Source organism: Pleurodeles waltl, chromosome 6 (assembly GCF_031143425.1).
Source record: "Pleurodeles waltl isolate 20211129_DDA chromosome 6, aPleWal1.hap1.20221129, whole genome shotgun sequence".
Classification (NCBI taxonomy): domain Eukaryota; kingdom Metazoa; phylum Chordata; class Amphibia; order Caudata; family Salamandridae; genus Pleurodeles; species Pleurodeles waltl.
In genome coordinates, this window is record NC_090445.1 from 641251557 (window position 1) to 641278200 (window position 26644).

The 26644-nt window shown below is 45.1% G+C and overlaps 1 protein-coding gene across 1 annotated transcript in view; it reads right to left on the bottom strand.

The window, feature by feature from the left end:
• STK38 (serine/threonine kinase 38) overlaps nucleotides 1-26644 on the bottom strand; it is a 202793-nt gene that overhangs the window by 64980 nt on the left and 111169 nt on the right. The window contains exons 9-10 of the mRNA XM_069238981.1: nucleotides 26155-26272; nucleotides 1824-1947 (exon numbers count right to left, since the gene is read on the bottom strand). Coding sequence (XP_069095082.1) covers nucleotides 1824-1947; nucleotides 26155-26272 — 242 coding nt within the window. The remainder of the gene's footprint in view (nucleotides 1-1823; nucleotides 1948-26154; nucleotides 26273-26644) is intronic.

Genomic DNA, 26644 nt, shown 5'->3' on the forward strand with positions numbered 1-26644 from the left:
CAGCAGGATGGGAATGTGAGTGAACCCAACACCATCATCCAGTCTCTAGTGTCCAGGGCAGGCAACACCTGAGCTAAGAAGAGCATTCTGAACCACTTCTTTTTCAGGAAGAAGTTGAGAAGGATAGGAACAGGTCTCTGTCATGTTTGGGCACCAAACAAGTAGTGGGAAAGGCAACCAAGACCTACTTCTGATACCGGCATCCTCTCAATGGCTCATTTGACCAAAAGCGCCAACAATGCCTGACAGAGCAATGAGAGATGGTTTTGGGTCAGCCGATCGTCAGTGGGAGGTATGAGTGGAGGAATATTCTAAGGTAAGAATCTGCAACTAGAAGTCTCTATCAGACAAGGGAGTTTACTGTCCCCTAGTACCCTAATGTGGTGACTATCAACTGGCTACCTCAGTGTAAATCTATGTAGTCAGTTGTGATTTGTCTCCTAATCCCCTTAGCAGTGTAAGAGATAAATGTGGGAGAAATGCTTGGATGCATGAGGAGTATGGTATTCCTAGTTGGAGTCCCAATGTATGTGTGTGTGGCCTCTACAGTTCTATCATATGTTGAAATGTTTATTGGTAGCGGAGCTACAGAGCAATTCCATATAAGCGCCTCCATGCAGCTCACCTTTCCTGCTACCCTTTCCTGCTTCTTGCACAAACCTTTGAAGCCAAGTGTGAGCATCTGTGCCAAAATCCCATCACACTGACTGGCCACCATCCTCGTACTAACAAGACAACATGAGGCCTGAGTGGCGCAACAACTTAAGGAAAAGATTTTGGCTAAGGGCAGGCTACTACTGCGTAACTACAAGAAAGAAGTGCACTACTTGGCCATCTCCCACATCTAGGGATGTTGGTGCATCAACAGTCCCTGACTGGATAGAGCTTTTCTGGTTCCAATATACAAAACCAGGGAGACACTGTGGCAGACCCGCCATTGTTTCTGTGCCGACTGGGACTTCAGATCCCACTGCAGAAACTGCATATACCACTTGGCATGTCTGACCACCAGAATGCAGGAGCCCATCAGTCCAATGACCTCAGTCTTCCAGAGATCCAGCACAAAGGCTGAAACATCAGGATCCTAGTGTCCTGGACTCATCACTCCTGGGGGAAGGCATGCAACTGCACCATGACCAGACTAGCTTGATGAAAGGGAGCACCTGGGAATTGTTCAAAAGATGAGGAATCTGCGGTTAAAAGTATCTATCTGATGTTGTAAAGCATACCAATTCAGTGAAGAGCCATGAAGTTTACCTTTCTCGGTCAGTATTCCCTCTGCAACCTGTGCTTAGTTGCTGAAATGCGTGGCCTGTTGCTGTGCCTTACTTAGAGATCCATATTCACCCAGATCAGATAGCCATCCATCCCAACCTTGTGCAGTTACACCACCTTTCTTGATGAACAGTTCAAGAGACTAGATGTTAGCAAAGTAAGAGCATGCTGCTATGTACCCAATTCACCAGAACTGCCAAAGTTGTGCTGATTTCTTCGTACTGATCCTTGGCCACTGTGTCAACTGTTCCCTCCTGTTTGACTTTGTTTATGTTTGTCACATACTGAGAGCCTGTTTGTCACATACTGAGAGCCCATAGACTAATATCTTCGTGCTACAGCCTCTGGCACAGACCCAAAGTAAGGAAGCAAAAGCTGAAGAGTGAGTGACTCAACACATATACTGCACACAATGGGAGAATCAGATCCTTTTTTCATTCTTCATCTAGAACCCATAAGCATTACATAAGTACTGTACTTTACAGATTTCTTAAACATACAGTAGGACCCTATTTGGGCAGAGTATACTGTTACAGTGTGATGTCTACCTTAGAATGAGATCCTTAGCTTTTTCTGATACTGGCACTTCAGGAGGAAAAGTAAGCGTCTCTTTCCAGTTCATAACCTTTTTATATGTTTCTTGCGGCAACTCAGAGCAGAATGGTGGGAAACCTGAAATATGCAAATATCAAAGATTAGACATAGAAAAGAAATAGAAAAGGCACATTAGCCAGAAAGATAGGTTAGAGCCACCTACATTACAGACATGCCAATACAGGCCTCCAAAAATCTACTCGCCCAGATTTTATGAGGTCAAGCTATTCTTAGCACCTAATCGTCTGTCTGGCGTGTGGACTTAAAGCTATTAATAATAGGTGTTCTGTTCATTCAGAAAGTGAATGAACAATAAAGACATATTTAAATCTTGTTTTTATTTTGACACATTTGCTGTCTGTTCAAGGACAGAGGTCAAATTTCAGTTTGTCTTTTTACTAATTGTTCCTACCTCATGCTGGAAAATGCTGTTTACTTTTCTTTCTGTTATTACAGATATAGGTTAATGTCAAGTGAGGTGTCTGACAATTATTGTGAAACAAACGACTAAGATGTCATTTTTTTTCTAACGCACATTTAAACAGCCTGTAAGTATGTAAATGAATACTACAAGTGTTTCAAAATATATCAGGAATTTCGAAATAATTTTTTTTGTAATTCAGAAGTATGACGCAAACAAAGATTTAAATAGGGGCAAAACAAATAAGAACTTTACTTGGTGATGGGCAGTAAAACCACATGTCAGTGGAAAATGTTGTGGTCATTTCAACAGAAAATCTGCTGATTGCAAATAAGTGTGCTACCACGTGCTTCAGGTATGTATTTATTAAAAGCGATAGTTTTAAAACATTATATGAGAAACATTCCTGCCCCCGCCCTGAAGACAATACGGTTAATGAACTAAGAGGAAAATCAGCAGTCATGTGTATCTTATATGTGGCTAGATTTGTATTATATATGGAGCAAACGTTTTGTCTGTTAAATCAAACAAAAGTGTTTTTGTACAGCAGGCATGCTAAACTCATGTATTTGAAGGTGTTGTCATATGTGATAAAAATGAAAATGGTTTCTCAGTGAATTAAAATATTTGCCCAGGACCCAGGCAGACCTCCTGGGTTCCTGGAGGCTCAGCTGCAGGACGAGGTGACATTTTGTGAAAAGTCCGTCTAGGGTAGCAAACAGGCTGGTGGGGATGGTACCAGGTCAGCTGCTTATTCTTTTCCTCTTCTGCAGGTGTGACTCCTCTCAGTCCTTTTCTTCTTAGGTTATCAGGATCTGAGTTCTAGGGTTCAGGGGTGCCACCTACATACTCAATTTAGGGGTGTTACAGGCAGTGCCAAGTGGAAGCCACACCCTTTCTATGACCACTTCTGTTAGGAAGTGGGCATAACCCTGGCCCTAGTAGCCTAATTCCTTCCAAGCCAAGATGGAGGAATTTAAAAAGTGATGTCCACATCTGCTCAACCACCTTAGGCGTGGGACTGGCATCAAAATGGCACACCTCCTAATCTGCCTAATATTCCCGCTTGGTCTGCCATAAAAATTGGGGTCAGGACAGGGGGGCATTGGTCACCTGTGCCAGCTGGAGAGACATGAGTCGCATTAAAAAGGCAGCCAGGCCTTTAAAGATTCCCACCCTGGAATGTCCATCCTGTCTGGAGAAGCTGTCAAAACACCTGCCCAATGCAGGGTATTGTCCCTGGCCCCCGAGAACACTGGCTGTCACCTTAGGGCTCCAGGAACATGGATAAGTTGGCTGCACTGGTCAGGACCAGTCAGTAAAAAACACTAGTAGGCTAAAATATTTTTTAGGGGGCACCTCCAAGGTGCCCTCTGAGTGCATTTATTAATAAATCCCTCACTGGAAACAGTGAGGATTTATTAGTCTGAGATGTAAACATCCCCGGGTTCACAGAAGCCATCATTTACCTGGGAAACTCGTAGTGACCAGTGTCCAGCACATGCATTTAAAACGGCCTCCCTGTTAACTTACTCTCTGCAAATCAAAAAAGACACAGCAGGGGCATATCTGCTCCTGCAGATATTCCCTCTCATGTAATACAAAGCACTCTGCCTTAGGGCTGCAAGGCTTGCTAGAGGAGTGACTTGCATATATTATGTGCAGTGTTAGGGGATATCGCAGACAAGCTGTATGCCATGTCATGTTTTCACTTTTGTCTGCCAGTGTACTTGGTGAGGGGTATCTCTTTGTATTAGTGCAGACTGACGACTTCTGAATTACAAAGAATTTACAGAAGTAGTCCAGGAAATGGCATTCCTAAAAAATATCTGTAAACTACATTTTAGCTCAAGCAAATATGTATGTGTAGATTTCCTCAAGCGAAAATCTGTTGAGCATTTATAAGTGCACGTTCCCTCCAATTACTGTCGGGAATAAATGTCCAGGCTTTCTCAGTATGGAAAACAATTAGAGAAGAGCTGGTGAAAACCCCTAAAAAATGCAAGTTCGTAGGTTTGCACAGACTCAAAAGGACATTCCAAATCTGGAGCTATTGCTTACTGCTACCTACAGCCTCAATATGTACATCTGTGGAAAGGTGGTAAAATGAGGGATTTTCTTGTATTTGGACCCTACTGTAGTACAAGCCCAGGCATAATCAGAGAGGCTAATATCAGAGCCCTTATATAATGAGATCGCTTCCATCGTTTTGTCACCCCACTACTTGGCACCAAAGGGACAAGTAGATTTGTTTACAGGACAAGTAGATTTATGAGGCAACCTGTCCCATGGACAAGTAGCTATTTTATTAAATTCCACACCCCTGCAAAGCATGGTACAATTCGTGCTGTAGGGACTCTTCTTAGTACCCCAGACCATAGGTACCAGGGGTACCATGTACTAGGGAGTTACAGAGGGTGTTAAAGGTTTTGCCAATTGGGGAAACAACTGGGCAGTTTTAGGAGAAAGATACCTGGCACTGGGAACCTGGCTAGGAGGAACCCATTGCACTTCCAGTCAAAATACATCAGACGCCAAACAAAAAGTGGGGACTAACCATGCCAAGAAGGGTGCTTTCCTACATGACCTCCTCCCAACAAAAAGAGGATGAAACTATTCTTTCCCACAAGAGACTTCATGTTCTAAGTGGAAGAACCTGGAAAGGTCATCTGCATTTGCATGGTAAGTCCCAGGTCTGTGTTGCACTGTAAAGTCCATTCTTTGTAGGGAGAACGACCACCTTAAAAAAGTCGGGATTACACCTTTCATTCGCTTAAGCCATCTCAAAGGCCGGTGGTCAGTTTGAACAAGAAAGTGACAGCTAAACAAGTATCGCCTCAGCTTCTTCAGGGACCAAACACAGCAAAGGCTTCCCTCTCAATGGCACTCCAACCCTGCTCTCAGGAGAGTAACCTCCTGCTGATGAACGCAACAGGTTTGTCATGGCCATTATCATTGATTAGGGACAGGACTGCTCCTATGCAATGTTCAGAGGCTATCGTCTGCACTATGAACTACTTGTTGTAATCTAGAGCTTTTGGAACAGTTGTTGATTACATTGCTTCTTTCAGGGTGTAAAAGGCCTTTTGACACCTCACTGTCCAGTTTACTTTTTTTGGCATCTTTTTGGAGGTTGGTTCCGTAAGGGGGGGCCACAATGGTGCCATATCCTATCACAAACATCCTGTAGTATCCCGTCAAGCCAAGGAATGCCCTGACTTGAGTCTCGGTTGTTGGAGCTACCCAGTCCAGAATTATCTGGATCTTGGATTTTAGTGGTTAAACCTGGCCTCCACCTACCCTACAAGGTGGCCCAAGTACACAACCTGGCCCTTCCCTAACTAGCACTTGCTTGCCTTGATAGTGAGGCCTGCATTTCTCAAAGCCTCAAAGACCTTTCCAAGGTGGATCAGGTGATCCTGCCAGATAGAGCTAAAAACAGCAATATTATCAAGATATTCTGCACTAAAGGCTTCTAATCCAGCCAAGACGTTGTTCACCAACCTCTGTAAGATGGCAGGGGCATTCTTTAGTCCAAAGGGCATAACAATGAACTGATTATGCCCATCAGGAGTGGAGAATACTGAGTTTTCTTTTGCTCCAGGGGTCAGACCTATCTGCCAGTACCCTGATGTGAGATCAAAAATACTGAGATATCTGGCTACCCATAACCTGTTGATACGTTAATCAGCCCTAAGAACTGAGTGAGCATCTGTTTTTCACGTCTTTCTTTACACACTGGGAATGAGGCTTTGGGACTAAAACAACTGGGCCCAGGGGCTCCCAGAGTACTCAATGACTCCGAATTCCAGCATCTTCTTGACTTCAGCTTTGATGCTCTCTTTGACATGATCAGGAGTCAAGGAGAAGAGCTCAGTATACTTCTGCAAGACTTGGTTACAGTGAACCTGCTGTTGGTCAGTGAGAGTGTCGGAAAAGATCACTCCTTCAACTGAGCCATCTTTTGGATTGCTGGAGAGGAGATCAGGGAGAGGTTCACTGGCAGCTTCCTATCCCTCATCAGTGCCCATGAACATGGTCATCTCAGCTCTGTCGTAATAGGGTTTAAGGCGGTTTACAAGGATAACCCTTTTGGGGTTCCTGCAAGAGGCTAAGTCCTAGGAAGGTGACTTCCCCTTTTCTCTCTAGGATAAGGCCCACTCCACTTAACTTGGAGGGCCATAAGAGCTACAGGCTCCAAAACCCACACCTCCTGCCCTGGTTGGAACTCACCCAGTGCAGCCTTTTGGTCATATCAGGATGTTGGCAGGCCTCAATGTTTTTAGATGCTTTTTCCATGTACTCAGCCACTCTGGAGCGAAGGCCAAGAACAAAGTCCACAATATGTTGTTTGGGTTCTCTGAGAGGTCTCTCCTATCCCTCCTTCACAAGACAAAGTGGTACCCTTACAGGATGCCAAACAAAAGTTCAAAGAGGAAAAAACCTACTCCCTTCTGTGGCACTTCCTGTAAGCGAAAGCAGGCATGGAGGTGAGACATCCCATCTCCTTCTGAGGTTTTCAGGGAGTCCACCAATCATATCTTCCAACGTCTTGTTTAGTCTCTCAACAAGGCAATTGGTTTGTTGGTGATATGGAGTAGTACATGTATAGGTCACACCACATTCAGCCCACATGTGTTTCAGGTAGCCAGACATTAAGTTTGTACCTCTGCCTGACACCACCTCTTTCGTAAAGCTCACTCTGGTAAAGATACCAATGAGGGCCCTAGCCACTTCAGGGGCAGGAGTAGTCCTCAGGGGAATTGCTTCAGGATACCTGGTTGCATGATCCACTACAACCAGTATGAATCTGTTCCCTGATGCAGTTGGAGGGTCAAGGGGACCGACAATGTCAATCCCTACCCTTTCATAGTGAACCCCAACCACTGGAAGTGGGATTAAGGGAGACTTTGGGTGGCCACCTGTCTTGCCACTGGTTTGATAGGTGGCATAGGAGTTACAAAACTCATTCACCTTCTGCGACATACCAGGCCAGTAGAAGTGGTTCACCAACCTACTCCATGATTCGGCTTGGCCAAGATGCCCAGTTAGAGGATATCATGGGCCAAAGTGAGGAGAAACTCTAAACTGCTGAGGTACAACAACTCTCCTATTGGCACTAGGTTTGGGGGTCTCTGGCCTCAGTGACAAGGAGTACTTTTCTCCCAATAGGCCCTGCCTGAGCCACTGATATCTCCCTTTGATCAGCAGCTTGCTATCTAAGGCTTTGAAGAGTGGGACAGATCCTGGCACAGATTGTCCCTAGGGGGTCCCCCTGGTCCCAAGAGCTCTGTCGTGTAACATTCAAACTCCTGGGCCACAGTTTCCTCTGGGGTTGATAGGTCTTCTCCCTGAGGAGAGGGGACCAGATCTCGCATCTGTGTGGAAGCTGGTTTCCCAGACTTCTTGCCCTTTCCCTTGGCAGGCTGGGAATTATTCTAGACTCCAACTCTACTTTTTCACCCTGAGCTTTGCTTTGTGCTCTGGTTTTGATGCACACCCACTCAGGTATAGCTAGCATAGCTGCATGGCTTGGGGACGTGGCTAGCTGGCCAAAATGGGAGACGTGTGACCGGGAGATCCGCTCCGGCCTGCGCTAAGATCCTGAAAGTCCATAGTACCGGGGACCCACCCAACCCGGTTATGAGCCGAAGGACATACTGACTACCGGGGACTGCAGGCCCAGAGTACGAAGACCAGATGTCAAAAGAAGCCAAACGGCCAGGCAGCATTGATGGCTTGGGCTGGCCTGCAGGCCTACTGCAGAAAGGAGGAGAGGCATCTGCTAATCCACAGGGGAGCAGGGGCAAAAGAAAGGCCTCAGTTCACTGCATTCTGGACAGACTGGATTGGCCCGACCCAGAAGATGCTGCTAGCTAGCAGAGACACACCGAGACAGAGTGGCACTACAGAGGGGAGGCCCTCCATGGGAGAACAAGTTGTCTGCCAGCCCACACACTAGGCGACACTGAGCGGTGAGGCCTCACTGAGAGGGGCAGCTCCTGCGGTGCCTCCTGCTTGCAGCCACGGGCCTGGGCCCTGGACAGCGACCGCACTGTGGAGCAGAGGTGAGACTGGAGCACAGGGATAGGGGCCTATTGAGGATCGAGGGATGCCCTCCGCTGCCTAAATCCCTGGCTGGCTGACAGAAGGCCTCTACTGAAGGCACAAATCGCACGTAGGGGCCCCCAATGAGGCACCCCACTGCTGTGTCTGCCCCCAAATCGGAGTGTGCTGGTATTGCCGGACTGGTTATGAGCCCCTAGAGCACAGCAGAAAGGAAGAGCCCAAAAGCCCCCCTGGGGCCGGCTGGCCTGAACAGTGGGGACCTGAGACTTTAATAACTGATTGCAGCCTGGTTATCTATGTGAGCCGCCCAACACTAGGAGCAGACACTAGCTGGGAAACCACATTACTTACTACTGAGGGAGACACGGCCCCCGACTCCTGCAGACTGCCTGGTGCCCAGGCTCTGAAGCCGATAAGACCCGGGGAGACTAGATAGCGGACTCCTTCTCACCCAGAGCGCCGACTGGGTTGGGGTAGCGGACTTGGCCCCAGCTCGGGGGTGTCTAGAAATTCAGCCACCTCCAGTCAAACGTATCACTTGAGTCGACATCCTCACTTGCGACTAACACTGCGGAAGCTAAATGACAGATGGGAACACAACCTGAGACAGAGGAGAATACCCTGCTTGAAAATGGAGCTCCTGCCAATCCCAAGGGACAGGCTCCCACAATCTAACAGCAATTAGATAAAATCATGGCTGCCATTGTTGACACGAAGACAGCCCTCCAAAAAGATGTGGTCTTGGTGGAACTGGATCTGCTGAGGGCAGAGCACCTCAAGATTTCAGATAGGGTGAAAAACGTGGAAACTTGGCTCGAGGAGATCTGCTCGCCGCAACTTGACCTGGAGAGACAGATCAAGACCCTGTCAGACAGGGTGTGCACGTTGGAGAATAGAGCTGAATGCCACAGTCACTGCAATAATGTCCGTATTGTGGGTCTTCCAAAGGGTGCAGAAGGAGAAGATATGGTAGCATACCTCGAGTGATGGATGAAGACAGAGGTCGCCCTGGACAGCCTAATGTCCTTCTTTGCTATTGACTGAGCCCACAGAGTTTCCGCTCGCCCCCGGCCCCGGATAGACGTCCTCACCCTTGGTGCGCCAGACCACTTTTCTTCATGCACTGCTACAATTGGCAAGAGCAAAGGGCTCATACACAATCGGCAACGGTCAGGTCTTAATGCTCCCTGACTATATGGCTGCTGTGGAGACTAAGCGAGCCTCCTATGTGGCAGTAAAGAAAGAACTGAAAGAGGAAGGATTTCAATACTCGCTGACTTTCCCAGCAAAGCTCAAAATCATGCTTGATGGATAAACCCACTTCTAAAATGAACTACAGGCAGCGTGAGACAGGCTGGACAACTACTGAACAGGGACAGACCCAGCAAGACTACGACGAGCCAAGGAAGAGTCCGCATGCAGCTCCAAGAAACGCCCCTAAAGAAATAGGAACAAGATGATCACTCACAAACTGACCAGGAGGGAGGTGGAACATGAGCACATGGGTCTAACAACATGATCAGGCAGGGAGTCGGAGCAAGAACATATCACTGATGAATAATCTGCAGACACCAAAGCAGATGACTCACACACTGGCCAAAGGACAGATGGCAGTGGTCACCCCGCAGATGGCTGATGACCCTGTATAGCCCGGGGCCGAGCTGGGAAGTTTGTTGTTTTGGAACTCTGAGGGACAGTTTACAGGAAGGGTAGTATACATAGTTGCAGTCTGTGAAAGATAATGTGCAGACGACATCCATGACTGAATGCACACCATGGCTGATAGTCACACAAGGTACAAGTTTGTGAGCTGGAATGTCCGGGGGATGGGATCGGCGAATACAAGGCACAACATACATAGATGCCTAAGACAACAGGGAATACAGGTTACCATGCTTCAGGAGACCCACCTTACGGGAGTAGATGTGGAGCGCCTACGCTGTAGATGGCAAGGTCAGCTCTATGCTACTACTCGTTCTGCCTATGCATTGATTTTGGTCAGTCGGGAACTACCTCTGAAACACTGCAGACCCGAGTTGACAGGGAAGGATGCTAAATCTTGATGAGGGGGAGAATGGAAGGGTGAGAGGTGACACTAGGAAGCATATACACACCCAACCAGGACCAAGTGGCCTGTTTTCAATCATTATCAGTCCCACTAGGATCCCTGCTGGGGAGCGACCCGATACGGGGAGTTGATTTTAACTGTTTTATACACATACTTCTTGGCCGGTCTACACCACCACTGCCAGGAGCACCCGTTCACAAGACAGCGCTATGCTTTGGAGACTGGATACAACAAGGGGAGATATCAGAAGTATGGCACCCACAGTATGGAGACAAACAAGACTATTCATTCTACTCCCCCCTGTATTCCCTACACTCTAGGCTAGACAAAGTCTTATTCTCAACTAGAATGTGCCAGTATGTCATCCTCACAGAATATTTAGGAAGGCCATTATCCAACCACAGCCCCCTACACCTGGGGCTAAAGCCCGTAGACGACAGGCCGGCGATGCCAACAAGGCACCAACAGCCATTGGCCCTAGAGGACCCCTGTTATAAAGATACACTAAATGCCACTCCTTCAGATTATTTTAATGTAGATCAGGGTACGGCCTCATCCCCGATCATAGATTGGGAGGCCTTTAAGGTAGTTGTCAGGGGCCACTGCAAGGGCCAAACCATCGGAGTTAGTAGGGAGCTCAATGCATAACTTAATGCCCTTGATGCCACACTGCACACAATAGACAGTACATTGGTACTGAACCCAACAACCCACAGGCTCCTCTTAGATACACTAGAGCAATATAGTGTCATACTAGAACAACTGCGCTGTCACAATTACAGGACATTTATGGCCAAGGTGGGACGGCTCCTGGTGTGGCTCATCCATCCTGAATTATGGGGCTCCCAATCACACATTTGACATCAGCCAAAAGGACTCAGGTTTACTCCCCTGGTCAAACAAATGTTGAGTTTCAAACTTAATACGAAACTTTCTACAATGAGCCACAAGCTCTCTCAGAGGACATACAAGATGAATTTTTAAACTGTCTCACTCTCCCCACACTGACGCCAGATTCATGAAGGAGTATAGGGGGTTACAGTGATTGTCCCAGAGATCAGACAGGCTATTAAAGACTTGGCCATGGACAAAACACATGGCCTAGACGGGCTCCCGGTGGAGTTCTATCAGACCTTTGTAGATATTTTGGCACCCAGATTGGCAATCATCTATGCTGAGTCACTGGGGAAGGGCTACATTCCTGACTTGACGCGACGCGCAATGGTCATCCCACTCCCCAAGACCATGACCTCTGGCACCCCGGTTACCACATTCGTCCCCTTGTCCATGCTCAATACAGACTTTAAGACATTGGCTACTAGACTGCTTTCCTATATGCAAGTCCTACTGCACGAAGATCAGAACGGCTTCATACCATGTCGCTGCACATCACTTACCCATAGGAGGCTTCATCATATTCTCTACCACCCTGAGGTCCAAGGCTCCCCGAATATGATGCTTTTGTCGGTGGCCCTTAAGAAATTCTTTGACTCTGTGTGGTGGGACTTCTTGATGAATGTAATGCGCAAGATGGGAATGGGGGAGCAGTAGATCAGATAGGTCTTCCTCCTCTACTTGACTCCAAGGGTCAAAACCAGTAACATTATCTCACAAACCTATAAGATCGCTAAGGGCACACAGCAGGGGTCCTCGCTGTCACCCTCCTTATTTGCCCTGGTCATCGAGCCCCTGGCGGAACGATTCCGAGGGGAGGGAAGAGATAGTGGAATAACACTAGATCAGAGAATACATGTTATATCCCTGTTTGCAGACAACCTCCTCCTGTACATGGCCACTGCTTCTGCAGGGGCCCTAGAGGCAATGCGTGACCTTGACAGATTTTGGAGACTCTCAAGATTAAAGGTCAATCAATCTAAAACATGCCTGTTTCCCTGCACCCGGGGAACTCTCAGGCCACCTGACCTCCCAAAAGGGCTTGCCTGGTCTCCAGTGACTTTTTCAAATATTTGGGTGTTCAAATTTACCACTAGCTGGGAGACTTGCAAGAGGGCAACCTGGAGCACGCATTGCACTCCCTTCACTCTAGCATGGCATTTTGGGGATCACTGAGGCTGTTGCTCATGGCCCGCGGTCCATCTCCAAAATGGTAACGCTCACACGCTTTTCACAAACCTGTCCTTAATACCCCATGGTAACCCGGTTAGCTGCTTCACTGCAACTCAGCTCCACAAATGGACTGAGGTGACAACAGTAGAAACCTGTTTTACACAAGGTGCACTGTTGCCACTGCAGAAATTAACGGAGCAGTTTGCCCTGCCGCGTGGTCAGTTATTAATCTACAAGGCATTGGTGAAAGCATATGCCAAACTCGGGGCCAGGGGAAGAGAAGAACTCTTCCTCCAACATGCAGTGCTCCAGCTCCTGCTCTCACTGGGCTTGGCATGACACCAGGTGTTCACTCCGTCCTTGGGAGGGGCAGGGTCCTTGCGGTTGCTCGGGGCTCACTGGGGTGGAATCCTGGGATGAGAGACCACTGACAGGGAATGGGGCAAGATATTGGTCTACCCCCACAGGGTCTCTGGCAATACAAGGCTGAAATACATACAATTTACCATCCTCCATTTGACTTATCTCACACTACACAGACTACAGGTCATATGTGGAGGGGAACCTTAGGAGTGCCCCAGATGCAGCCTGCTTGACGATGACTTCATCCACATGATGTGGGAATGCCACATGTTACAGTCATATTGGAATGAGGTGCTGCACCGCCTTCTAATGGCCCCGGGGAACTCCCTACTCTGCTCTATAGTAGTCTACCTACTCAGGGAGTTTCCTAGACCCACTGCACACAAGGTTGGTACTAGATTTTTGGATCTAGCACTCACGTTATCCAGGCACAGAATAGCACTGCCCTGGAAGCCCAGGGAGGGGCTGACGGTAGAGGCATGGGCTAGAGACGTTATGGTGTGGGTTAGGGCGAAGGAGAGCACACTCAGATGAGAGGATGCTTAGAGGCTCATGAGCCACCCAATGGCGCTTTTATGGGTGGGAGTCCTGGAAAGTTCGGAGCACCCAGAAGGAAACACAGGCTCCAAGCTAAGTGGCGCTAGCAACAACAACAGTGAGGGTGCAGACAGCTGAACAGAGAACGTCACCAGACACACTATGTAATGGGACACGCATGACCAGGCCTTGCCTTGCTGAGTTCTGATTGTGACAGACACTGGTAATTGGGACCCTGCTGAGGTGACACTGGCAACATCCCTTCCCGCTGATAGGACTTGATACTTATAAGCACACTTAGAACCCTTAAGGGTTGACAAAAGGTTGTGAACCAGTCTACTGTTCCTCAACCTACCAACGTATCCTGTATATACACGCCAACATGAATATATCCATAACTACTCACAGCCCCTTCTTATATTACAATTGTGTTAGTATTTTGATAAATGTTTTTGTTGACCATCTGTTTGCAGTTTCATTCAGTTACTTGCTCACTAAATTGGTGGTGGTTTAACTCATCCTATATTGAAGGCACCCGGTGAAGGCAACATATGAGCGAAAGAGAGTAGCCACTCTGCAAAAACATAAAAGGTGAGAGAAGATGTGGCCTCCACACACATTAAGACACAACATGCTCACCTAGAAACTGATATTAATAACACTGAGATCCGCTACAAGAGTAAAAACATTGGTCCTAGCTAATATGTTGATGCTGATTATCTGAACCCTATGAACGCTCTGTAAGCGACCAGCCTTTTTATATTGCACTGTGGATATACTCCATGTAAGTGTACTTCTATTGCAATGACCTTAAAATGCATTTTTTTTTTTCTTTTAAATGGCTGCATGGGTTTTTCTTTCGACCTGAGCCCAAGCTGAGGACTCCACATTATTGACTAGCAGACATTGTACAGGTATTGCAGGAAATACTACCACCTTCTTCTGGCCAGTAACACCTCCCCATTCTAAGGATACCATCGCCATGGGATGCATTTAGCCTGATTATCAGCACTGAGGACTGTGTATGTCTCACCAGTCAAATACTGATCGGAGGACACCAGTTGTTCAGTCACCATGGTGACACTGGGACCAGTGTCTCTCAGTGCTTCAACCTTAATCCCATTAATATGGGGCTGTTGTCTGTATCTCTCCAGATTCCTGGGCCAGACAGCCAGAGCAGCTACATCTACCCCACCTTCTGAGACTAAAGTTGTCTCAATACAGAAATCCTATCTGGAGACTTACCACTGCATTTATTGCAGGTGCACTAGAGGCATTCTTTTTTGGGGGACAGGCAGGGTCTCCAGTTTTGTGTCCAAGAGCCTTACAGTCATGGCACAAATCCTTTTTGGAATCACAGTTTTTACCCTTGTACTCACCCTCGGATTGTGAGGGGTTTTGGGCCCACCCTCCTGTACAGGTTTTTGGAGGACATTAGGAGACTGTTTGTTTTTGTCTTTTTTTTTAGTCACCATCTTTTCTGGGGGGGGGGGGGGGGGAGCTTTTTGGCCTCTTTTTTGTGGTCCCTCCCCACCAGTGGTAATTTTGGTCATCCTTGACCCACTGGTCTGCCTTCTTTCCCAAGTGTCTGGTCTGCCTTCTTTCCCAGGTGTTGAGGAAAGAGTTGACCTAGGTCCACCAGGTGCTTTATGCAACTTCTCTTGAACACAATTACTCAACAGATGCTCTTTCATTATTAAATTGTAAAGTCTATCATAATCATGCATATTGTTACCTTTTAAACAGCCACCTAGTGTCTTCTTTGAGAAGTCCACAAAAGCCAACCAGGGCTGACTCTGGGTTTTTCGAATCTCCCTGAATTTGGTCCATTACTCCTCAGGAGTGAGCCCAAATCCCTCAATCAGGGTATCCTTCATGAAGTAACAGGATCTTGCATCTGCCGCATCCTGTGTCAGGAGTCTATCTCTACACTTTCCTGAGAACATTTCCCAAAGGAGAGAGCCCCCCAATTCTTTTTGCTAACATCTATGGACACACAGGCCCTCTCAAAAGCTGTGAACCACCTGGTGATCTCATCACCATCCTCATATTTGGGGACAATCCCTTTGGGGATTTTAGAGTTAGAGTGCTCTTCTCTATCCCTGGGTATTATGTTGCTGCCACCATTCATGGGTGCTAAACCGATTTCTGCTCTTTCTCTAGGGCACTTCCTCTAGGGCAATTCTTCGAACCAATCTTTCTACAAGAATCGCTTCCTTAGAAAGTTCTTCACTGGACCTTGAGGAACCTGGGCCCTCCCCCACTAGAGAGGGGTGTCCTAAGCATCTTGGGGTGTCTGTGGAGTGCAGGTTCTGCTTTCAATTGGTGGAGGGTCCAGATCCTCCTCCTCACTTGAACTGCCCTGATCCGCAGGCTCAGTGGCTCCATCGGTAGGATTTGCCTGCTCATACTCCGCTGATAGCTCCTGGAGCTTTACAGTGGTAGGGTTTGAGTCTGTTTTAATTTTCAACCCTTTGCAGAAGGTTCTTAACTGCTTGTAAGAAAGCTTGAGGTAAGGGGTAAGGTCGATTTCCTTATCCATACCCTCTGAAGTACTTATTATTTCACTAAAGTTGGGGCCTTTTTTGTAACTAGAAAATATTCCTAACAGATTTTACAGTCCTAACTAAAGAAAGCTTCTTAAAAAAACATGAACTATTAAACTACAGCAACCTACCTAACCAGGGCCCTAACAGTTACTTTTAAGAATTTGGTCAAAAATACCCAATTCAAAAATGCAATTTCAACTAAAGGCAATTTTTGGACTTACTTGTGTAGTCACTTACTGACCAAGTGGTATCAGCAAATGCAAAGTCGTAGACCCCATTGCACCAATGTAGGAATCTGGCTCTGTATAAGGTGCACCAAAAATAAGTACATTGTGTGTGAGAGTCCAGTGGATTGCCAGTTGGCTTGCAGAGAGCAAAAGTAAATAGGGCTAATGCTATATTTTTGTGGTAGTGTGTGTGAACAGTTGAGATTATCAGAGGGTAGTGCTAAGCATTTGTTGTACTCACAGAGGCAATTAATGAGATACACACTCAAAGAATAAATCCAAGACCAATGTAAAACAAATAATGCTTCTTTTTATATTTTCTTTAAACCCAAGAACTTCGTTACAAGTATGTTTTCAAGCATAAATTATTTTCAGTTGCAAAAATCGACACAGTGCAATTTCAAAGTTCTTCAATGTTAACCTATGGAAAGAAAACAATGTTCACCAAACACACAGTTATCAACAAATTACGAGGCCAATCTCAGAAAGTTGGTACTGGGCACTGATCAGAATCAAACCAGCATGTCACTACAGGCAGCACAGGGATGCAGTAAGGCGTTGGGTGCCCAATGGTTTTCAAAGAAGGCTGTTGTCATGCAAACAGGCTGCAGGCTCTGGCTAGGTACCTAGTTGGGGACAACAAACAGGTAGTAATGTGGAGTGCTCAGGGACACAGGTGCACCTTTGGTCCTCTTTTCCAAGGCCCAGGGGCTACTGATGCAGGGAGGTCCTTTGGCGTCTGGTTTCTGTGTCCGGAAGCACTCGAAGTTAGGGGGTCCTGTGTGTTGAGGCTGCAGGTGTATTTGTGGAGCCCTGGAGGGGTGAAACCACAGTGGACTGAAGCTCAGGGGAGCTGGGGGATATCATAGGCACCAGTGACCCACTTCAGATCGGGACACAGGCGAAGGGTGCAGTGGTTGCTGGAGGTGTCTGGTTTTCTCTCACCACAAAACTATGGGAGAGGGGGCCTGCATTCAGAGGCTGCAAGCGACTTCAGGGAGCCCAAGAGGGGTGAAACAACGATGGACTCAGGCTCGAGGAGCTAGGGAACCTTGTTGCCACCTGTGGTCCACTCCAACTTGGGTCGGTGATGGCGGGTGCAGTGGTCACTTCAGATGTAGGGTCTTTGCCGTTTTGGAGGCTGCAGAGTTCTCTCCTGGCATGTTGTTTGAGGGCATGTCCACTGCTCATGGGAGTCTTGAGCCTTTAATGAAGGCAGGCAGTACTCCTGGGTTTCAGGAGGCTCAGTTGCAGGACAAGTCGACCTTTTGGGTAGAGTCCATCGAGGATCGCAGACAGACTGGTGGGGTTGGTACCAAGTCGGCTCCTTATTCTTTTCCTCTTCTGCAGGTGCAAATCCTCTATGTCCTTTTCTTCCTAGGTCATCAGGATCTGAGCTCCAGGTTTCAGGGGTGCCATCTAAATACTCAATTTAGGGGTGCTACAAGGAGTGCCAGGTGGTAGCCAATGGGTTGACCACCTTTAGGGTGACTACACCGTTTCTATGACCATTCCAGTTGGGAAGTGGGCATAACCCTTACCAAAGTGGCCTAATTCCTTCCAAGCCAAGATGGAGGAATTTAAAAAGTGTTATCTACTTAAGCTCTTCCATCTTAGGGGTGGGATTGGCCTGAAGTGGGCACACCTCCTAACCTCCCTAATTTTCCCACCGGGTGTGTCGCCAAAAGTGGGGTCAGGACAGGGAGGTTGGTCATCTCTGCCACTTGGAGAGACCTGGGTTGGATTACAAAGGTGGCCAGGCCTTTGAAGCTTTCTGCCCTGGAATGTCTATCCTGCCTAGAGGAGGTGTCACCACCACCACCCAGTGCAGTCTATTGTCTCTGGCCTCTGACAGCTTGGCTAAGGTGGCTCAACTAGTCAGGACCAATCCGTAAACACAGTAGCAGGCTAGTAGTTTTTTTCAAGGGGCATTTATAAGATGTCCTGTGGGTGCATTCATTAATAAAGCCCTCGCTGGAATTAGTGAGGGCTTATTAATCTGAGATGTTTGATACCAAACATCGCTGGATTCAGAGAAGCCATCATGTAGCAGAGAAACTCGTAGTGACCAGTGTCCAGTACATGCATTTAAAATAGCTTCCTGTTCACTTACTATGTCTGAGAATCGACAAAGACATAGCAGGGGCATATCTGCTTGTGCAGATATGTTCTCACATGTGATATAATGCACCCTGCCTTAGGGCTGTAAGGCCTGCTAGAGGGGTAACATATTTATTATATGTAGAGTTAGGAGACACGGCATGTCGTGTTTTCACTTTTATGTGCAACAAGACACGCAGCCTGCAATGGCAGCCTGTCATGTGCTTGGTGAGGGGTCCCTGAGAGTGGCACAATTTGTGCTGCAGCCCTTTAGGACCATCCTTAGCACCCCAGGCCCTAAGTACCAAGGGCAAGATGTACTAGGGTCTTACAGAAGGTGCTAAAGGTTTTGCCAATTAGAGAAATGACTGCAGTTTTAGGAGAAAGAGATCCTACGGGTCCAGGGATAAAAAAAAAATAACTGTCAAAAACTTGTGATATGTGATCTGCATAGTCAACATCATATGGCTCTAGAGCTGAGGCTCTATGTGGCAGCTTAAGTGTATCAGAATCGAAAACTGGCTGTGAGAGAGGCCAAGTTGGTCACGACCAAAGTCATGGTGAATCAACTTTTGAGTATGAAAGGGCTATAGATGTCCCAGTCAGGGGCGTAGCTGACGATGTTGACTGACCCATGAGGAACGAGCAGGGAAGGTAGAATTTTTGGTTCTGTAAGCAATATGTAGTCTGCCACGGTTTTATGCATCATTTATCTCTGTAGCCAATCTTGCTTAGCTTATGTACCTAGGTATGTACCACACAGATGAAGCTGATGTTTCCTGTAAGGCTAAGATTTCTTTCTCAATGACGAAGGACATTAGGTCTAGGCCTCCAAATGTTTGTGACCACATTCCAAGAAAGCAGAGCAGTTTTCTTTCTCCAGTCAAAGTGCAGTGTGTTCATCGTTCAGGGCCTGACTGCTAGTCAGTCCACACTGCCTTTTGCGATCAATGATCAATCCGTTGTAATGTTTAGTGCTTGAGTTCTACTTTATTTATTTAGTTGAACATTTATAAAGCACACGGTCACTTAACAGGAATCCTGGCGGTATGGCTTGACTAAGACAAAAATCATATTTACTGTTTTCATGTTATACCACAAGGAGGGGGGTCAGAACAAAAACCTAAGAGGGGCCAGTAAGAACTACATTTTTAGATCCTTCCTAAATTTAAGTAAGTCAGTGGAGGCCCTTAGGCTTGCCAGAAGATTATTTCAGAGTTGGCCTGCTCTGATCATAAAAGCCCAGTCTTCCTTGCAGAATTTAGGCACACAAATTAGATCAGCCGATGCCGACCAAAGGCATCTTCCAGAGACATACCTTCAGAGTCCTGTTTTAAGGGTATATGGCCCATGCCCTGGACTGTTTTAAAAATAATGCACAGGGATTTTAAGATTATCCTTTGCCTGATAGGGAGCCAATGCAGTTCTCTCAGGGCATTATAGGCAGATTGTCTTCATGGCCAATTCGAAGCTACTTTTGATGCAGCAACTTGGACTTGCTGCTTTTTAATAAAAAATCAATGCACTGCAGTAGACCAGCCTGCTCAGAATCATGCTTCTCATGATCAGTGACTTAACTTGTGATGGTAACAACCAATAAAGGCACCTGCCACTTTCTTGACCTGTTGATCAAGAGTGAGCTGGTTATCAAAATAATACCTAAATGATGGACTGTCTCTGGATGTTTAACTTCTGGGGCTGGACAGAGGCCAGAAATTAGAGGTAAGTGCCATAGGGATTTCTGAAGCAGAACAGCATAAAAATGTTATCCCCATTAAATTTTAAAGAATTACAATTCAGCCATTTCGCTATGTCACTGATGCAATAATGGAACACATTCAGGACATCCGGTTTAGTATGCTCAATGGACAGAATCAATTGGGTATCATCTGCATAGTTGACCAGCGAAATGTTGTGTGACTTGATAAGTGTTACCAAAGGTATCATGTAGATGTTAAAAAGGATCAAACTAATAGCCGATCCTTATGGAACACAATACTTGACTAATTTAAAGTCAGAGCAGTAAGGAGACATGGAGACGGCTTCAGATCTCTCTGCCAAGTTAAATGCTGTCTCACAGATTCCACTCTTGGCCAATCTAGCCTACAAAATCTTACGATTCACTGTATCAAAGCAGCTGGTAAGTCAAGCAAATTCAGCACTACTGATGGGCCTCTGTCCAACCTCATCCCAAGTTCACCCGTAGCCATGATCAGAGCAGACTGTTGCATGACCTGGTCGGAATCGAAACTGTTCTCCTCCAGGTGGTTTTGTTCTTCCAAATGGCAGGAAAGATTCTTGCTCACAAAACGCTCCAGAATTTTTATTGGAAAAGGCAACAAAGATATCAGCTTTTAGTTGCTGTGTATCTGGGAGTCAGCAGAGAATTTTTAAGCAGAAGGATCACAAGTAGCCTGTTTCCAAGCATGCAGAACCTCACCGGATTCTAAAGATTGGTGGTAGACTTGCAATAGATAGGGAAACAGTTTCTCTGCTAGATCCTTCTAGTTCCTACAGGGTAATGGATTTAGGGTTGACCTTGACTTGGTAGTCAGCGCAAGGGCTTTAAAGTTTTAAATGATCAATGGTTCAAAGGTGTCTAGCTTGCTTACATATACTTTATAAGTTACTTTTTTGAAAGCTCTGGCTTGTAAGTTGATGGCATCCAGTTGTGTTTCAAGGTTCTTGCTGTATTGTAGATTTTTGGTTCCCGTTTCTTTTTTTGTGTTTAACTTGGCCTTTCTATTACCACATTTGTTCTTGATTAATATTTTACAACTAGAAAAAGGGCATGCAAGGGACTGCGAATTCCTTGGAGGTCGTTCATTTTCACAATACCTTCTCCTAGTTTGTTGGCCACTCACTAAGTGCAGGGAGTAGCCTAAATCCATTGACTATTTTGAAACTCATGCTCGAAGAGCATCGCCAGCTAAGCATGACTGAACAAGCGGGTGTGAGATGTGGTATTTGGTCAGATCCCATGGACATTTTCCTTGGCTCAGCCTTTTGACATTTTGACGGTGGGATTTTTTAAAATTAAAATAAAGTGAGTAAACTTGAAATTTAAGCTACCATTTTGAAATGATTATGACTGCTTCAGAAAGGCACCTGCTCAACGGTGAATCTAGTGAATTGGGAGTCATAACCTCATAGAACCACCATAATTCAGCAGTTCATGTAGTCTTTCCTCTTATTTTTCTTTAACACAAGCCATGCAGAACTCTAGTCTTTTTTTTTTTTTTTTTTTTTAATTATGTGCAAGGCCACTGCTCCTTAGTTCTTCTCTCATGCATATATGTTTTAACCAGGCAAGGATGTCATGTCTTACACTATTTTATATTTCGGTCACAGTATAATTTTCAGATTGGTCTTTTTGACAATCATCCAGCTCACTACTGACCACAACGCTTACATGGATGAGGTTCTTTTTAAGCAAAAAACAATGTCAAGCCAAATATTTGGATGGCCAAGAGGTTGACTTGAAAAGCATCCTGGGGTTTAATTATCTATTGAAATATTTAGTGATACTATGGAGAATGCAGGAGGAGGTTCCCCAAAAGGTGGACTGTAAGGGGCATGCTGACAATTAATAACTGGAAGAATGGATTTTTGGATTCACAGATTACAGCTGTGGGATGCTAAAGCCATGAACAGACAGCTAGGACATTAGAGATGGGTACATCAACTGATTCTCATGGCGATTGGAACAGATGGGCTCTGAAAGGGATAATTATACAGGAGTTGGTGGTTCTAGGTCAACCAGAAAAGGGCTGATTTGAATAGACGAACAACTTATCACTTGCTAGAAAGGTTCTAATGGTGAGTTTCACTAAGTTTAATTTGCATGTCTCTCATTCTCTGCATAACAAGAGAACTAATTATATTCTCAAGGTCATCAGATATGCACTGATCGAAAAGCAACACACAGAGGAGCATGGAAACATAGTACTTTCTTGAGTTCCAAAAGGTGCTCCAGGTCACCATCCAAAGTAGAGTCAGGCCAGACCCCACTGATGGGTGAGAACACATGATCTCACCACTCTTGTAGGACACTGAAACTCACATATATTCCAGACAGGGGCGAACCAAACCTATGGGCAGCCTTTCTGACTAAAGCTATATGGCTCTAAGGTGAAGAAGGGGCTTGGTTCAGAATCTGAATACCCCAACGCAAAGTACAACACCACATTTCTACACCATCCAAACAGCCAGGAGCAGAACCAATGCACTGCTCAACATCCCTAAACCAACACACAAATCCCATAGTTCAAGGACATCAAAAATAAGCATTAGCACACGTTGTGACCTACAGCTTATAATTTATTTGCCATGTTCAGGAGACAAGCTACATAGGTTCTCATTAATTTTCCATGTTAAGGAGACTAATCAAGTTACATAGTTGACCACATCACAGAATGTTTTGAGACAAACCTCTGCATATAAATTGCCTGTGCACTACCTACAAGTCTTTAATGACCCTTATTACTGGGCCCCATCCACATGTTGCTGACATGCATAAATTGCTGCATCTAATAAACCACACTTAGACCTGATGGATTGTCTTGATAAAGACTCTGGTACCAAACCATCATACAGGTTTAACACAAGTGAATCATTATATGGAAGACTTGGTGTATGTTCATATAAGCAACAGAATTTTCTTTTCCATGGCACTGACTTAATTACCACATCTGTGCTTAGCTGTGACGCGGTAGAAGGACATCTCATGACGATCATGGCAATAAGTGCTTACATAATTCTGTTGATATATGCTTAATGTATAAAATCCTATGTGTATCATTCAGAAACAAAACAGATTAAATCAACTATGTAAATAACTGTGGTCTAGCATCATCATTCTAACATTCAAATTAATTCAGAAAAAGAGCAAAAAGCAAAGTGGTGAACCAAAGTATATTACTATTATTACTTCCAAAGGGACATTTACTGCAAAATACAGCTGACACCCTAATTTGATTGAACAATTACCACTCCAATTCCTCATGCAGTCCTTAAAGCAGGTGAAACCTACAGCAGCGTAGCCAATATGCCCAAGCCCATTACATACATCCTACATGCTCTTCATCCAGATGCATGGTTCACCAACACCACATTCCTAGTCCTGGGTTATTTCACCTCCAAAACTCATAGTCAAATAATAATCATATGACATTTCAAACCACTGACACTACTCACGAAATACTGAATCTCTCAAACTGGTCATGCAAGCTAACCTCTAAACCAATAGCTTTCAAACTTTTTAATGACTTGTGTAAAAACGAAAAAAATCCTTACAGCCCCCAGAATGACAAACATATATTCTCACTATTAGTCTATAAAACTGAGAGCTCTGAATATAGTATTACTTTTAAACATTGTAGTTATGTTGCGTTATCCTTTTCAATACAAGTAATCACTTACATGATTACCAACATTCTAAAATTATTCACAGTGTGATCCTTTATCAGTAATGGAAGGAGGGACCTTTAGGGTTATTTGGAGCTATCCACCCTACCCCCAAACATGACACCTTTTTTCCACCAAGACATGAGTGAAAAAGAAATTACTGATATCCCATTACGTAGTGGCTCACTACCACTCTGTTTTCATTCATTAAAAACACAATACTGTACAGGGAGTGCAGAATTATTAGGCAAATGAGTATTTTGACCACATCATCCTCTTTATGCATGTTGTCTTACTCCAAGCTGTATAGGCTCGAAAGCCTACCACCAATTAAGCATATTAGGTGATGTGCATCTCTGTAATGAGAAGGGGTGTGGTCTAATGACATCAACACCCTATATCAGGTGTGCATAATTATTAGGCAACTTCCTTTCCTTTGGCAAAATGGGTCAAAAGAAGGACTTGACAGGCTCAGAAAAGTCAAAAATAGTGAGATATCTTGCAGAGGGATGCAGCACTCTTAAAATTGCAAAGCTTCTGAAGCGTGATCATCAAACAATCAAGCGTTTCATTCAAAATAGTCAACAGGGTCGCAAGAAGCGTGTGGAAAAACCAAGGCGCAAAATAACTGCCCATGAACTGAGAAAAGTCAAGCGTGCAGCTGCCACGATGCCACTTGCCACCAGTTTGGCCATATTTCAGAGCTGCAACATCACTGGAGTGCCCAAAAGCACAAGGTGTGCAATACTCAGAGACATGGCCAAGGTAAGAAAGGCTGAAAGACGACCACCACTGAACAAGACACACAAGCTGAAACGTCAAGACTGGGCCAAGAAATATCTCAAGACTGATTTTTCTAAGGTTTTATGGACTGATGAAATGAGAGTGAGTCTTGATGGGCCAGATGGATGGGCCCGTGGCTGGATTGGTAAAGGGCAGAGAGCTCCAGTCCGACTCAGACGCCAGCAAGGTGGAGGTGGAGTACTGGTGTGGGCTGGTATCATCAAAGATGAGCTTGTGGGGCCTTTTCGGGTTGAGGATGGAGTCAAGCTCAACTCCCAGTCCTACTGCCAGTTCCTGGAAGACACCTTCTTCAAGCAGTGGTACAGGAAGAAGTCTGCATCCTTCAAGAAAAACATGATTCTCATGCAGGACAATGCTCCATCACACGCGTCCAAGTACTCCACAGCGTGGCTGGCAAGAAAGGGTATAAAAGAAGGAAATCTAATGACATGGCCTCCTTGTTCACCTGATCTGAACCCCATTGAGAACCTGTGGTCCATCATCAAATGTGAGATTTACAAGGAGGGAAAACAGTACACCTCTCTGAACAGTGTCTGGGAGGCTGTGGTTGCTGCTGCACGCAATGTTGATGGTGAACAGATCAAAACACTGACAGAATCCATGGATGGCAGGCTTTTGAGTGTCCTTGCAAAGAAAGGTGGCTATATTGGTCACTGATTTGTTTTTGTTTTGTTTTTGAATGTCAGAAATGTATATTTGTGAATGTTGAGATGTTATATTGGTTTCACTGGTAATAATAAATAATTGAAATGGGTATATATTTTTTTTTGTTAAGTTGCCTAATAATTATGCACAGTAATAGTCACCTGCACACACAGATATCCCCCTAACATAGCTAAAACTAAAAACAAACTAAAAACTACTTCCAAAAATATTCAGCTTTGATATTAATGAGTTTTTTCGGTTCATTGAGAACATGGTTGTTGTTCAATAATAAAATTAATCCTCAAAAATACAACTTGCCTAATAATTCTGCACTCCCTGTATTATGCATGTTTGTCTCTGTTCTCTAGTGGAATAATAAATGTTTCTTCGGGTGAGAGATGGTAAGTATCCCAGATGACACAGATGAGGTTACAAACTGAGGAGGATGAGCTTTAATAGGTAAAGCTGCATCACTTATTTAAGGAGTTACATCACGCAAGATGTGCAGGATCCTCAGCAGCTTGTTTCTGCACTTATGATGCTCATACATACAATAACTGAATTAGAGTATCAAATTAACTAGCAAATATGTGTTATAATAATTTCTGCTTTACACCTTGCTTTAGAATATAGAATTAGAATGGAAACATATTAGCAATAAGCCTACCAGTACAGCAATGTGAAGAACCCAGCCTGTTTGACATCTATAGGAAAGCAAAGAAATATTTCGCCATTTTAGTGTTCTGGGCTTTTACCCTATTCCTTAAGGCCAAGAAGTTAGTATCCGTGGATAAACCAATGCATTAAAACATAACAGCATAACCAGACTTCCAGTAATTTTAGCCAAGCAGCTCTAACAAAATATGCACATTTTACTAATTACTGCATGAAAGAACTCAAGTTAATTTTCTATCATATTCTTCATAGGTCGAAAAAACATTCTAGCTTACATTTATGTATGCACAAGTTAAACATTAAACATGCCTAATGAAAATATTCACTTCTCTCACTTTAGTATTTTTGACTTACCAATTAACATCTCATACATGATCACTCCAAGCGACCACCAGTCACATAATTTGTTATAGCCAGTTTGCATGAATACTTCTGGTGCAATATAATCTGGAGTCCCCACTGTAGAAAATGCCTAGAAATGAACAAATCCAGATGAAGCATAAGAAATGTGGCTATCTGAAGTGCTTTTAGGCATCACAAGTGCAGCTGTTCACTTTATGCTGTTAACGTTCTGCTTGTTAGAAGGGTCAGTAGAAATCCATGTGTGCCACCTCAAAAAGCATTATGTTGATCTATGGGGTGTATCAACGACTTAAATCTTAGTTTCAAATGTTGCCTACTGTATTGTAGAGCTGAAGCCGTCTCAGGTAGTCTTGGGTAGCATAGCAGGTTAGCAGCAAGTTCTGTTTTTGGATACGTTGTTACATGTTTTTTAAGGTGAACAGGAAGTATTTCAATGTGCGATCTAGTGAGGCAGCGTTACAGGCCTGCTGTTTTTAGGTCT